The sequence below is a fragment of the Stylophora pistillata genome, chromosome 9, assembly GCF_964205215.1.
Source record: "Stylophora pistillata chromosome 9, jaStyPist1.2, whole genome shotgun sequence".
Taxonomy (NCBI): domain Eukaryota; kingdom Metazoa; phylum Cnidaria; class Anthozoa; order Scleractinia; family Pocilloporidae; genus Stylophora; species Stylophora pistillata.
Genome location: NC_142527.1, coordinates 24,337,868 through 24,352,571, shown reverse-complemented (window position 1 = coordinate 24,352,571; position 14,704 = coordinate 24,337,868). Strand labels below are relative to the sequence as shown.

The following is a 14,704-nucleotide window of genomic DNA, read 5'->3' as shown; positions in this document are numbered from 1 at the left end:
TTTAAATACGCCTATCGACCAATGAGATGATTCATACTATGATCACTAAAAATGAGTTATTTTTAATTAAGCCTTTGTTTTATCGTTTGACTTACTGTTTTGGTCGGTCGCATTACACTAGGCGTGCATATCAATTTTATATTTGTTTAATACCCTAAATACCGAAAGCAAATAAAATCATTGTATGAATGTTGAAACGATGACTGTGGATGAGCTAAGTACTGGAAACTTCTACCGATAGGCTTAGATATAACTATTTTTACACTGATGGACTGGAGACAAATAACACAAAACTTAAGTTTCATAGCATATTTTTAAAAAACTTTGAGATATCTTTAATGTCACAATTACCTTTCCTCAAATAGACGCCGCAAAACAATTAGATGTGCCAGTCAATAAGGTGCTTATTAAGAGGAAACTTTTGAATAATTGCATTCATAAAAAAGGACGAAGAAGCCTCTCAGCAACAGTCAATAGCATCTGTTCCTTGGCGAGGGCGGACAATTGAAAGTTTCGGACGGTTTCCAAACTTATTTCTCGACGACTTCTGTTGTTATTTTACACCAACTTAGCATGACAGGTAACTGCACAGACCAACATCTCAGCAGTGCAGCATCCATCGTTCTATCAGTGTGGTTCTCCTTGTCTGGTTTAGCCGCTGCCACTGGAAATGTCGTTTTTTTGTGGCTGTTCTACAAAAACGAGTCTTTACGAACAGTTTCCAACCGCTTTTTAGTCTCGTTATCTGTGGCGGACGCTTTTGTAGGCCTTGTCATAGATCCTGTTTGGATTGTTATCCGATGTTGGATTCAGCCACCACCTCAAAGCGCTTTGTTGATGATTAGACAAGTGTTGTGGGTTCACACAACCGCAGCCACTGCTTTCAACGTTTGCTGTGTTTCAATTGACCGTTTTATTGCGATTCGCTTTCCTTTCCGGTATCAGGACATTTTAAGTAAAAGGAGATGCTTTGTGGTCATTATTTTGGTATGGTTTATTTCACTGAGTCTTCCTTTGTTGACGATGGCGTTGTTAAAAAAAAAGAGGAATTAAACTACTTGTATGTATAGTGTTTGTAGGTTCATTAATAGTTGTCTCCTTTTGCTATATATTCATTTTCAAATTAGCCAGAAAACAATTTAGGAGAATTTTTCCAGCCAATCCACATCCTGACTCCGGTGAAAATATAAGAGTTTGTACTATGCAAAATTTTAAAGCTATCAAAACAGTCGGTTTTGTTTTAGGTGCTTGTATCATCACATGGATGCCCAGTTTAATTCTGCTTTCGATAAAATTTTATAAGAAAAATGCAGAACCGAAATGCAATGCAAATCAAATTTGGTTTGTTGCAATTCCTTTGTGTGAGGCAATCGCTTTTACTTCATCAGCGATGAACCCATTGATCTATTACTTCAGAAATAGTGACTTTCGCCGAGCCTTTCGCCGCACCTTTCGTTGGCTGCCCTGTGTTCAGGAACAAAATGCATCAGACCATAATGTACAGCGAGAGGGAAACCGGATGGTATGAAATATTGGGACTCGTAAGCGTGGCAACTTGAAAACTATGGGGGCTAAACTCTGAGGACATCTGAGGAATCTCGCCTAATTACAAACCTAGTGCCCCTCGTGAATAGTTAATGATCAAACGGAAGTTCTTAATTTCTAAGGTTGTATTACGTAACTCTGTTTCCTAATAAATGTAAACCTAGAAATTATTGAAATACCTGTTTCTTTATCATATATAAGACAAGTCTTTCATGACATATAATTTTTCCCCCATCAAACGCCTGTCACCCAACTTTAACCGGTTGAGTTAGTCAGTTGGGGCCTTTTTTTTTCAATTGAGGATGAGTTATTTTTAATTAAGCCTTTGTTTTATCGTTTGACTTACTGATTTGGTCGGTTGCATTACACTAGGCGTGCATATCAATTTTATATTTGTTTAATACCCTAAATACCGAAAGCAAATAAAATCATTGTATGAATGTTGAAACGATGACTGTGGATGAGCTAAGTTCTGGGGACAGGAAACGGTGCTTATCAGGTTCAACGTGGAAACGTGACTGATTCTAGTGGTTAGAGCATCCGACTAGATCACGGACGGTCGTGGGTTCAAGTCCCATCTGGGGCTCGGATTTTTTCTATTACACTAAAAATTGTTTCATATTTACATGCTCACTTTGGAGGTTGGTTGGCCGCATCTTGATATGCCTTAATGTGACAGCGTGATGCTGTTAGTGAGTTTTCACAGATGCTTACCAATACTTGGCTGTGTAGCCGCGCGATGCGGTTCCAGTCGAGGCCCACAAGTTGACCCTTGCACACCATAGAGTCTCCAGTAGCTCAGTGGTTAGAGCATCCGACTAGATCACGGAGGGTCGTGGGTTCAAGTCCCATCTGGGGCTCGGATTTTTTCTATTACACTAAAAATTGTTTCATATTTAGATTCTAGATTTGAACTATTTAAAGGGTAGTTTTGGCCTGGAAATGAAAAAAATACGGTTGTAACAATGTTGGAGAATATTTATTAGAGTTTGACCATTTATTTTCTTAAACGAACAAGATGAATGAGAACTACCAGTTTGGTGTAAGTCGGGTAAGACTTGTGCAAATTTTTGCGTTTCAGCGAACAAGGGGCGGAAACCAGATGGGGCGAAGTCTATTCTTTTAATTTTAACCAAATGCCATAAAAGTCTTCCTTAAAACCTCTCTTATCGAAGATTTCCTCGTCAGAGCCCAGTTACACAACCTCAGGTACCGTGCTAGTCGATTCTTGAGCGCATCACGGACCATAAAACTAACAGACTAACATAAAACGACTTCTTTCTTGAATGGAGACAAACAGTTTACCAGAAAATTCTATTGTATTCTTGTGAGGCCTGATAGGCCCAAGTTCCAATCAAGTAAAATTTAGACTGATGTTGTATCGAAAAAACGACCCATTGAGTTAATTCACATGTGAAATTTTGAAATAAACGAGAAGTTTCATTTATTTACGTTTTTTTTTTAACAAAGCAGTTGTTTAAAACGCCGTTAACCCCCCACCCCCTCCCCCCAATTTGAGCTTGTTTAACTTGCGTATTATTCACAGCACGTATTAAATGACCGACTATTTTAAGATCGACTTAAAACTCAACACATTTCTTCATTTAAATTAGGCTACTAACTTTAAAATGCCGCAACAAACTTAACATTTGGTTTAATTAGATTCAAATATGGGCCCCCTGAGTATGTTCACGAGTGTGACCAATTATGAGATTAGCGTGAGAAAGGTTCTTAAAGCGTTTCAAAAACTTTGAGTCACTGTTGTTTTGTGCAATTCTCGTCAATAAAGCAGCTGCCTATCGATGGGAAACGTCTGTTGATTTTTATTAAACTTCTACCGATAGGCTTAGATATAACTATTTTTACACTGATGGACTGGAGACGGATAACACAAAATTTAAGTTTCATAGCATATTTTTAAAAAACTTTGAGATATTTTTAATGTCACAATTACCTTTCCTCAAATAGACGCCGCAAAACAATTAGAGGTGCCAGTCAATAAGCTGCTTATTAAGAAGAAAATTTTGAATAATTGCATTCATAAAAAAGGACGAAGAAGCATCTCAGCAACAGTCAATAGCATCTGTTCCTTGGCGAGGGCGGACAATTGAAAGTTTCGGACGGTTTCCAAACTTATTTCTCGACGAATTCCGTTGTTATTTTACACCAACTTAGCATGACAGGTAACTGCACAGACCAACATCTCAGCAGTGCAGCATCCATCGTTCTATCAGTGTGGTTCTCCTTGTCTGGTTTAGCCGCTGCCACTGGAAATGTCGTTTTTTTGTGGCTGTTCTACAAAAACGAGTCTTTACGAACAGTTTCCAGCCGCTTTTTAGCCTCCTTATCTGTGGCGGACGCTTTTGTCGGCCTTGTCATAGATCCTGTTTGGATTGTTATCCGATGTTGGATTCAGCCACCACCTCAAAGCGCTTTGTTGATGATTAGACAAGTGTTGTGGGTTCACACAACCGCAGCCACTGCTTTCAACATTTGCCGTGTTTCAATCGACCGTTTTATCGCGATTCGCTTTCCTTTCCGGTATCAGGACATTTTAAGTAAAAGGAGATGCTTTGTGGTCATTATTTTGGTATGGTTTATTTCACTGAGTCTTCCTTTGTTGACGATGGCGTTGTTAAAAGAAAGAGAATTGAAACTACCTGTACGTATAGTGTTTGTAGGTTCATTAATAGTTGTCTCCTTTTACTATATATTCATTTTCAAATTAGCCAGAAAACAATTTAGGAGAATTTTTCCAGCCAATCCACATCCTGACTCCGGTGAAAATATAAGAGTTTGTACTATGCAAAATTTTAAAGCTATCAAAACAGTCGGTTTTGTTTTAGGTGCTTGTATCATCACATGGATGCCCAGTTTAATTCTGCTTTCGATAAAATTTTATAAGAAAAATGCAGGACCAAAATGCAATGCAAACCAAATTTGGTTTGTTGGAATGGCTTGGTGTGAGGCAATCGCTTTTACTTAATCAGCGATGAACCCATTGATCTATTGCTTTAGAAATAGCGACTTTCGCCGAGCCTTTCGCCGCACCTTTCGTTGGCTGCCCTGTGTTCAGGAACAAAATGCATCAGACCATAATGTACAGCGAGAGGGAAACCGGATGGTATGAAGTATTGGGACTCGTAAGCGTGGCAACTTGGAAACTATGGGGGCTAAACTCTGAGGACATCTGAGGAATCTCGCCTAATTACAAACCTAGTGCCTCTCGTGAATAGTTAATGATCAAACGGAAGTTCTTAATTTCTAAGGTTGTATTACGTAACTCTGTTTCCTAATAAATGTAAACCTAGAAATTATTAAAATACCTGTTTCTTTATCATATATAAGACAAGTCTTTCATGACATATAATTTTTCCCCCATCAAACGCCTGTTACCCAACTTTAACCGGTTGAGTTAGTCAGTTGGGGTCTTTTTTTTTTCAAGTGAGGATGACGATTTTTTTTGTACTTGCGATACGTTCAAGTGAGCTAAAATAAAGCACTAAGGTCTCCATTCTCGATAATAGAGACCTTATACAGAGCCGAAAGAAGGCGGATGCAACTAGACCGTGGTGAAACATAACTAAATGTTAAAAGGTTAGGACATGCTAAGCATTACGTCGGTATGACTCGTCACGGCGACAAGTCGACCTAACATATCGCCTCGTGTGACATGCTGAATGTTTCTTAAATCCGTCGCTGCGACTGAATTTTCTCAGCACACACCTGTTTGCATTCTTTTCAAATATCATCCCCTAAAGGTTGACTCCATATAGAGCAACTCAGTAACTAGAGCACTGCTAAAGAAACTCGTTAAATTTAAGAAAAGTGAGGGTATAATACGAATTACAAATAGACAACCAAGCTAAACATTGTTACCAAGACCGAACTTTTAATCAAATTCCAAATGTACCCAAGCAGCAGTTCGTTTCAAAGTCGTCTCTCAATGGCGATAGATCTCACATCATTTCGTGCCATAAGGTGTTCTGCTAGTTCTAGCCCAGTTTTTCTTGTACATTCCTTGCTGTTCCCACAAGGCAACAAGCGAAAGGTATGGCGAAAGGCTCGGCGAAATTCTTATTTCGAAAGTAACATATAAGTGTGTTACAATATATTTGAAGGGCCAGTGGTCCATCCACATAGGAGGGTTCAGTCCCCTCGTGTCAATGTATATGTTAGTTTCGGCCCAAAAGTTTCCTTAGTGATATGTAGTTTGTCGTTGTACTTTCGTATTGCTGCGTTTCGTGTCCCTTTAGAGATCCAAACCGTCAGTTATGTTTTAAGCTTTCATTTCGCCGGGTTTATTTCGTTTGTTGTCATTTATCGTTGATTGTAAGATTTAGTGTAATTTATTCTGTTTCAGAAACCACTGGTAAAGAATAAAATGTGTGGTTCGGGTAACCTTTGAGAAATGTTACCTGCGCGTTCGTTACAACGTGGATTGATTGCTGATGAAGTCAAAGGAATTTCTTCAACCCAGGGCCACAATGCATTAGGTTTATCCTAGTAATTTACCACGTTATAATAACAGTCATCAAACAGTATAACTAAACTGGGCATCCATGTGATAATACAATCACCCAAAACAAAACCGATTGTTTTAATAGCTTTAAAATCCAGCATCGTACAAACTCTAACATTGTCTTTCAATATTGTAAGATTTTCCCCTGCTAATATTCTATAAAACTGTTTTTTTCCGATTTGAAAATACTAATATAAGAACTTGAGACCACTAGCAAAGGAATAACAAACATAAATGCAACGGAAATCAACAGTACTGTAAGATTAATCATGTACCCTTTAGACAAAATCTGATCCTCAATGAAAAGCGTCAGGATTGGAAGACCTAATGAAAATAACCACATCCAAACTATCACATCCTTTCTTTGTTACAATGTCGTGATGACGGAAGGAAACTCAATGGCAATGAACCGGTCGACAGAGACACAGCACATGTTCAAAGTAGTGACAGCGGTTGTGTGAACCCACAACATTACGCGGACAAATCGCTGGGAACGGGCGGCTGAATACAACATCCGAAAATAATTGACCGAGGCTCATTACAAGAAGCCTAACCAAAAAGTCTGGTACCGATAATGAAAATACTAATATAAGAACTTGAGACCACTAGCAAAGGAATAACAAACATTATTATAGGACTCGGGCAGTCAGAGCGCCAATGGCTAAAATCAGCCAATCAAAATTCTCTATTGCCGTTCAATATTCTCTCAGTATTGGACCGGGCACTGTCCCGAATGGTCCCGAATGATACCGCACTTGTGTCCCTTTGAACTTAAGTCGTATAATAAATCTCTTATTAACCAAGCTTGCTCGGGACCGCAATGGAAGAATATCGGACCTCGGTCTTTTTTGTACGGACCGAGCTGCGCTCGGTCCGTACTGTCAAGACCTCGGGCCGATATTCTCCCAGTGCGACCCTCGCGCTTGGTTAATAAGATGTATTTATAAAAGCAACGGAGATCCACAGCACTGCAAGATTAATCATTTACCGTTTCGACAAAATCTTATCCTTTAATTTATGAACAGGGTCAGGATGGGAAGACCTAATGAAAACAACCACACCCAAACAACCACACCCAAACAACCACACCCATACAACCACACCCATACAACCACACCCAAACAACCACACCCAAATTATCAATGTGTAACATTATTATTATTTTGTGCTGGGTGCTCTGTTAGGACTCAAAACTAACAAAGCTATGGGTATTGACAAGATAAGTGCAAGATATCTGAAAATAGCAGGACCAGCTATTGCTTATTCAATTACTCAAATCTTGAATATTTCAATTAATTCTGGTGTATTCCCTGATTGTTGGAAGATAGCGAAAGTCATTCCGTTGTTTAAATCTGGGGACCGTGAGGATCCGGACAATTATCGACCCATTTCGATATTACCAGTTTTGTCAAAGATTCTGGAACGTCATATACACGATCATCTCTATAATTACTTATGTGAAAACAATCTATTGTACCCTTTACAGTCAGGTTTTCGGAAACACCATGGAACAGACACTGCTCTTATACGAGTCATAGACAATTTGTTATTTAATCTAGACAATGATCAAGTCAGCGGTCTTCTTTTAGTTGATTACAGGAAAGCTTTTGATATGGTTGACCGTGAAATTCTTTTGCAAAAGCTGAATGCCTATGGTTTAACTCCAGTTGCACGTAAATGGTTTAGTTCATACTTGACTGATAGACATCAATTTATTGCCCTTGATAATGTGACATCTGACTCTGCTCTTGTGAGGCATGGTGTTCCACAGGGTAGTATCCTTGGCCCTTTACTTTTTGTCATTTATATCAATGATTTGCCTCTACATGTTAATGGTGCTGACCTGGATCTCTATGCTGATGACACCACACTGACATTATCGGCAGATATCTCAGCGGTTGATTCTCTACAAGATTCACTAGCTGCTTCTTTGAAGGAAATTGAATGCTGGACGCACACCAATAAACTTCCTCTCAATGAAAAAAAGACTAAAACACTACTGGTCACAGGCAAACGCCTTGGGAAGAAACTTCCAGATGGTTATAATTTATCTCTTAAAACTATGAATGGTGTATCATTGGAACAAGTACCCTCAGCTAAACTTCTTGGTATAGACATTGACCACGATTTATCAATGAACACTTATGTTGACAGACTGTGCAAAAAAATTTCACAAAGAATTGGAATTTTGAATAAGATCAAACTTTGTTTACCATTTAACCAAAGACTTTTATTTTATAATAGTTTGATTAAGCCATTATTTGATTATGCCAATGTTGCATGGCAGTCACTTTGCTCTAATGAATCTCTTTTAAGAATACTTAGGCTACAAAAGAGAGCTGCTAGGGTTTTATTAGATGCTGAACCACGTAGTTCATCAGTTATGCTATTCAATCGTTTAAAGTGGATACCATTTTATAACTCTACTAAGATAGCTAAATGTTCAATACTATTTAAAAGGATTAATTATTGTGTACCTAATTATCTTAATGATAGCTTAAGATTATTAAGTTCAGTACATTCACGCAACACTAGATTTTGTAAATACAACTTTTTATTACCTAAGTTTAAAAGGGCTAGAGAAGGAGGGAAAACTTTTCTAGTTTCTGCCATAAAATTATGGAATCAGTTAAAGCCTGAATTAAAAAAGTCTAATACACTTAAGGCCTTTAAAGACAACGTATTTAAATATTATTATGATGACAAATCATGCTTAGCTCATTTTAATCGGTAAATTTTATTGATAGTAGTTTTATATATTCTTACTTGTTTATATTATCTTGTATTATATATTTTATCAATTAAATATTATTTGTAATTAGCTAAATTTCTATTTATATTTGTAATCTTTTTTTTTTTTTTTTTTTTTTTTCAATATATTAATGATTCTATTGTATTTGCATTTATATATTTATTGTAATTAAGAGGACCACAAGTTTATTAGTGTTTGTGCACTATCACGTGCTATCCTCAATAAATAAAGTCTTATATATATATATTTATTTGTTACAATGTCGCGATGACGGAAACGAAACCAAATGACAGAGACAGCACATATTCAAAGTAATGACAGCGGGTGTGTGCACATACCTGACTGTTTGGATCTCTAAAGGGACACGAAACGCAGCATTACGAAAGTACAACGACAAACTACATATCATTAATGAAACTTTACAGGCGAAAACTAACATATACACTGACGCGAGGGGACTGAACCCTCCTATGTGGATGGACCACTGGCCCTTGAAATTTATTGTAACACACTTCTATGTTACTTTCGAAATAAAGAATATCGCCGAGCCTTTCGCCATACCTTTCCCTTGTTGCCCTGTGGAAACAGCAAGGAAAGCACAAGAAAAACTGGGCTGGACTTTAACAGAACACCTTATGGCACGAAATGATGTGAAATCTGTCGCCATTGATAGACGATGTTGAAACGAACTGCTGCTTGAGTGCATTTGGAATTTGATTAAAAGTTTGGTCTTGGTAACAATGTTTAGCTTGGTTGTCTATTTGTAATTCGTATTATATCCTCACGTTTTCTTAAATTTCACGAGTTTCTTTAGCAGTGCTCTAGTTACTGAGTTGCTCTATATGGAGCCAACTTTTAGGGGTTGATATTTAAAAAGAATACAAACAGGCGTGCGCTGAGAATATTCAGTCGCAGTGACGGATTCAACAAACATTCAGCATGTCACGCGAGGCAATATATTACGTCGACTTGTCGCCGTGACGAGTCATAACGACGCAATGCTTAGCGTGTCCTAACCTTTTAACATTTAGTTTTGTTTCACCACGGTCTAGTTGCATCCGCCTTCTTTCGGTTCTTTGTAAGGTCTCTATTATCGGGGATGGAGACCTTAGTGCTTTATTTTAGCTCACTTAAACGCATCGTAAGTACAAAAAAATCTTCATCCTCACTCGAAAAAAAAATAAAGAAAAAGAAAAAAAGGCCCTAACAGACTAACAACGAACGTTTGGTGGCAAGCGTTTGATGCGCCAAAATTATATGTCATTAAAGACTTGTCTCATATATGACAAAGAAACAGGTATTTTAACAATGTCTTGGTTTGCATTTATTAGGAAATAGAGTTACTTAACACAAGCTTAGAAATTAAGGACTTCCGTTTGATCATTGACTGTTCACGAAGAGCACCAGCTTTGTAATTAGGCGAGATTCCTTTTCTGCTAGGATTATCCTCAGAATTTAGCCTCCATAGTTTAGCTTCCATAGCCTGAGTTTAGCCTCCATAGTTTCCAAGTTGCCACGCTTACGAGTCCCAATTTTTCATACCATCTGGTTTCCCTCTCGCTGTACATTATGGTCTGATGCATTTTGTTCGTGAACACAGGGTGGCCAACGGAAGGTGCGGCGAAAGGCTCGGAGAAAGTCGCTATTTCTAAAGTAATAGATCAATGGGTTCATCGCTGATGAAGTAAAAGCGATTGCCTCACACCAAGCCATTCCAACAAACCAAATTTGCTTTGCATTGCATTTCGGTTCTATTTTCTTCTTATAAAATTTTATTGAAAGCAGAATTAAACTGGGCATCCATGTGGTGATACAAGCACCTAAAACAAAACCGACTGTTTTGATAGCTTTAAAATTTTGCATAGTACAAACTCTTATTTTTTCACCGGAGTCAGGATGTGGATTGGCTGGAAAAAATCTCCTGAATTGTTTTCTGGCTAATTTGAAAATGAATATATAGCAAAAGGAGACAACTATTAATGAACCTACAAACACTATACATACAAGCAGTTTCGATCCTCTTTTTTTAACAACGCCATCGTCGACAAAGGAAGACTCAGTGAAATAAACCACACCAAAATAATGACCACAAAGCATCTCCTTTTACTTAAAATGTCCTGATACCGGAAAGGAAAGCGAATCGCGATAAAACGGTCGATTGAAACACAGCAAACGTTGAAAGCAGTGGCTGCGGCTGTGTGAACCCACAACACTTGTCTAGTCATCAACAAAGCGCTTTGAGGTGGTGGCTAAATCCAACATCGGATAACAATCCAAACAGGATCTATGACAAGGCCGACAAAAGCGTCCGCTACGGATAACGAGGCTAAAAAGCGGTTGGAAACTGTTCGTAAAGACTCGTTTTTGTAGAACAGCCACAAGGCACAGACATTTCCAGCGACAGCGGCTAAACCAGACAAGGAGAGCCACACTGATAGAACGGTGGATGCTGCACTGCTGAGATGTTGGTCTGTGCAGTTACCTGTCATGGTCTGAAATTTTCAGTTGTCTGCCGTCGTCAGGGAAAAGATGTTACTGACAGTTACTGGAATGCTTCTTCTTCCCTTTTTAGGCACGCAATTATTTACAATTTTCTCTGAATATACAGCTTATTGACAGACACATCTAATTTTTTTTGCGGCGTTTGTTTGAGGAAAGGTACTTCTGACATTAAAAATATCTCAAAGTTTTTGAAAATATGCTATGGAACTTAAATTTTGTTTTATCCGTCTCCAGTCTTTCAGTGTAAAGATAGTTATATCTCAGTCTATCGGCAGAAGTTTAATAAAAATCAACAAACGTTTCCCATCGATAGGCAGCTGCTTTATTGACAAGAAGCGTACAAAACAACAACGAATAAAGGTTTTTAAAACGCTTAAAGAAGCTCTTTCACTCTAATCTCACAATTGGTCACACTCGTGGACAGGCACAGGGGGCCCTTATTTGAATCTAACTAAAGCAAATGTCAACTTTTTTGCTGAATATGAAAGTTAGTAGCCTAATTTAAATCAATAAATGTGTTGAGTTTCGAATTTCAACTCAATCTCAAAATAATCGGTCATTTAATACGTGCTGCGAAAAATACGCAAGTTAAACAAGCTCAAATGGGGAGGTGAGCGGGTGGGGGGTTCACGGCATTTTAGACAACTGCTTTGTTGAAAAAAATACATAAATAAATAAAACTTCTCGTTTATTTCAAATTTTCAAGCTTGAATGAACTGAATGGGTCGTTTTTTCCATATATCATCAGTCTAAATTTTACTTGATTGGAACTTAGACCTATCAGGCCTCACAAGAATATAATAGAATTTTCTGGTAAACTGTTTGTCTCCATTCAAGAAAGAAGTCGTTACATGTTAGTCTATTAGTTTTATGGTGACGCGCTGAAGAAGCAATTAGCACGATACCTGAGGTTGTGTAACTGGGCTCTGACGAGGAAATGTTCGATTAGGGAGGTTTTAAGGAAGACCTTTATGGCAATTGGTTAAAAAAAATTGACTTCGTGCGTGCCATCTGGTTTCTGCCGCTTATTCGCTGAAAGGCAAAAATTTGCATAAGTCTTAGCCGACTTGCACCAAACTGGTAGCTCACATTCATCATGTTCGTTTAAGAAAAAATATAGTCAAACTCTAATAGATGATCACCAGTATTGTTACAACCGTATTTTTTTCTTTTCCAGGTCAAGAATACCCCTCAAATAGTTCAAATCTAGAATCAGTCACGTTTGCATGTTGAACATAATGAGCACCGTATGATGCACGATCCTCGCAGTGGAGAGCGCTATTTATGCAATAGCGAAAATCAGACCTGAAAAAAATCAGGCCTGTACGGGATTCGAACCACTGACCTCTGCGATACTAGTGCAGCGCTCTACCAATTGAGCTAACAAGCCAACTGGGAGCAGACTGTTAAGTTGATTCATAATAAACCCGTGATGATAGATCAGATACGATGAATATATGAAGTTCATATATTTTGAACTGCGGTTATAGATACGTATGATGCACGATCCTCGCAGTAGAGAGCGCTCTCTACTCTTGCGTAGATTTCAGTGACAAATGTAAAATTAGAGAAGGAAAAACTTGCTCTGCATTCTTTTTAACAAAAATCTACTTGAAGCGGGCTACATATGAAGCGACTAGATAACAAGTACAATTTATGGAGTGTGAGGACATAATACGAATTACCAACTGAGAGAAAGCCAGGCTAAGCCATTGTGGCAAAGAAGAGTATTTTTTTTATCTAATTCCATATTACCGTATTATTATTAAAACATGTTTAAACTGGAGTTTCAGTCCGTTAAAGTATCATTTTTCAATAGCAGGCAGACGTTCCTGTTTCCTTTCAGATGTCCTCAGAGCTCTGTCTCTTTAGTCGCTAAATTACCAGGTCTCAAACCTTTTCGTATCATTGGGTATCCAGTTGACCTCAACACGGTTGTTCTTGTGCCTTCCTTACTGCGTCCACAGGGTAACCAGTGAAAGGTACGTCGAAAGGCTCGGCGGAACTCTTTATTTCGAAAGTAATATATGAATGGATTGATTGCTGATGAAGTAAAAGCGATTGTCTCAACCCAGGGCCACACAATAAGGTCTAATCTATTACTTTTATCCCAGTCATTTATCACGATATAGTAACAATCAAAAAACAGAACAACAAAACTGGGTATCCATGTGATAATAAAAGCACCTAAAACAAAACCAATTGTTTTTATAGCTTTGAAATATTTCATACTACGAACTCTAGAATTGTTGCTGTATATTGTAGAATTTTCTCCTGCCGATATTCCGTGAAATTGTTTTTTTGCCAATTTGAAAATATAAATATAGGAACACGAGACTACAATTAATGGAACCGCAAATGTAATAATTGTTAAAGAAATCCATAGCATGGAGACATGAATACTTTCCTCGCCAGTTACCGACAACGCCGAGAACGAAAGACCCATTGAAGATAACCACACCAAAGTTATCACCGCGTAGCATCTTTTCTTGGTCACAATGTCCTGATAACGAAATGGAAACCGAATGGCAATAAATCGGTCGACAGAAACACAGCAAATGTTGAAAGTAGTGGCAGCGGTTGTGTGAATCCACAACAGGTCTGTTAACTCGTACAAAACTGGGTAAACTGGCGGCTGAATCCGATATCTGATGACAATCCACACAGGGCCTACAAGAAGCCCAACCATCAAGTCTGCTACCGACAACGAGGCTAAAAAGCGGTTGAAAATTGTTCGTAAAGACCCGTTTTTGTAAAGCAACCACAACACAACTGCATCTCCAGTTACAGCTGCTAAGCTAGATAAGGGGAGCCACAGTGATAGAACGATGGACGCTGCGTTGCTGAGATATTCGTGCGGGTGGCTATCATCCATGTTAAGATGGTGGACAGAACAAGTAGAGAAAAGAAATTTAGCTTGGTGAATGCTTGAAATTGTCTTACCTCCCAACAAAAAAGACAGATGTCACTGAAACTTTTCGGCTTGTTTTTCATTAGTCATCACTCTAATTTCATGTAAATATTCTATTTCTTGACAAAAACGTCTCATCAATCTGAAGTCTGTGTGACATTTTTCTTGTTTTTACCGAGGCAGCATTTGTTAGCAGCTCCAGTGGACTCTACAACACAAGTTTTCTTTCTTCAATAGAAAGCGATTAAGTTGAAAAAGTGGAATTTTTAGGCTGGTTTTGTTTATTTTCAACGGAAATAATTGGAGGACAAAAAGGGAATTAAATGGGGTTTACTGCGTGATAACTGTCCGGTGATTATGCGGCACGCGACGTAGAGTTGCTGGAAAATCAATGAGTGGATTATAATTTTAAATTATCCCGGAGAAAAAGTCGAGCTTATCAATGGTCACTGTGTAAGAAGGCAAATGATCT

The 14,704-nt window shown here is 38.2% G+C and overlaps 1 protein-coding gene and 1 pseudogene across 1 annotated transcript; one reads left to right on the top strand and one right to left on the bottom strand.

The window, feature by feature from the left end:
* The first annotated feature begins 483 nt into the window (after positions 1-483).
* On the top strand, positions 484-1,704 carry LOC148723974 (adenosine receptor A2a-like; annotated as a pseudogene).
* Positions 1,705-12,575: 10,871 nt separating this feature from the next.
* Positions 12,576-14,293, bottom strand: LOC148723973 (beta-1 adrenergic receptor-like). The gene has a single exon (XM_088733691.1). It carries the CDS (start codon positions 14,194-14,196, stop codon positions 13,174-13,176), a length of 1,023 nt encoding a protein of 340 aa, XP_088589817.1. The 5' UTR covers positions 14,197-14,293; the 3' UTR covers positions 12,576-13,173.
* Positions 14,294-14,704: the final 411 nt, after the last annotated feature.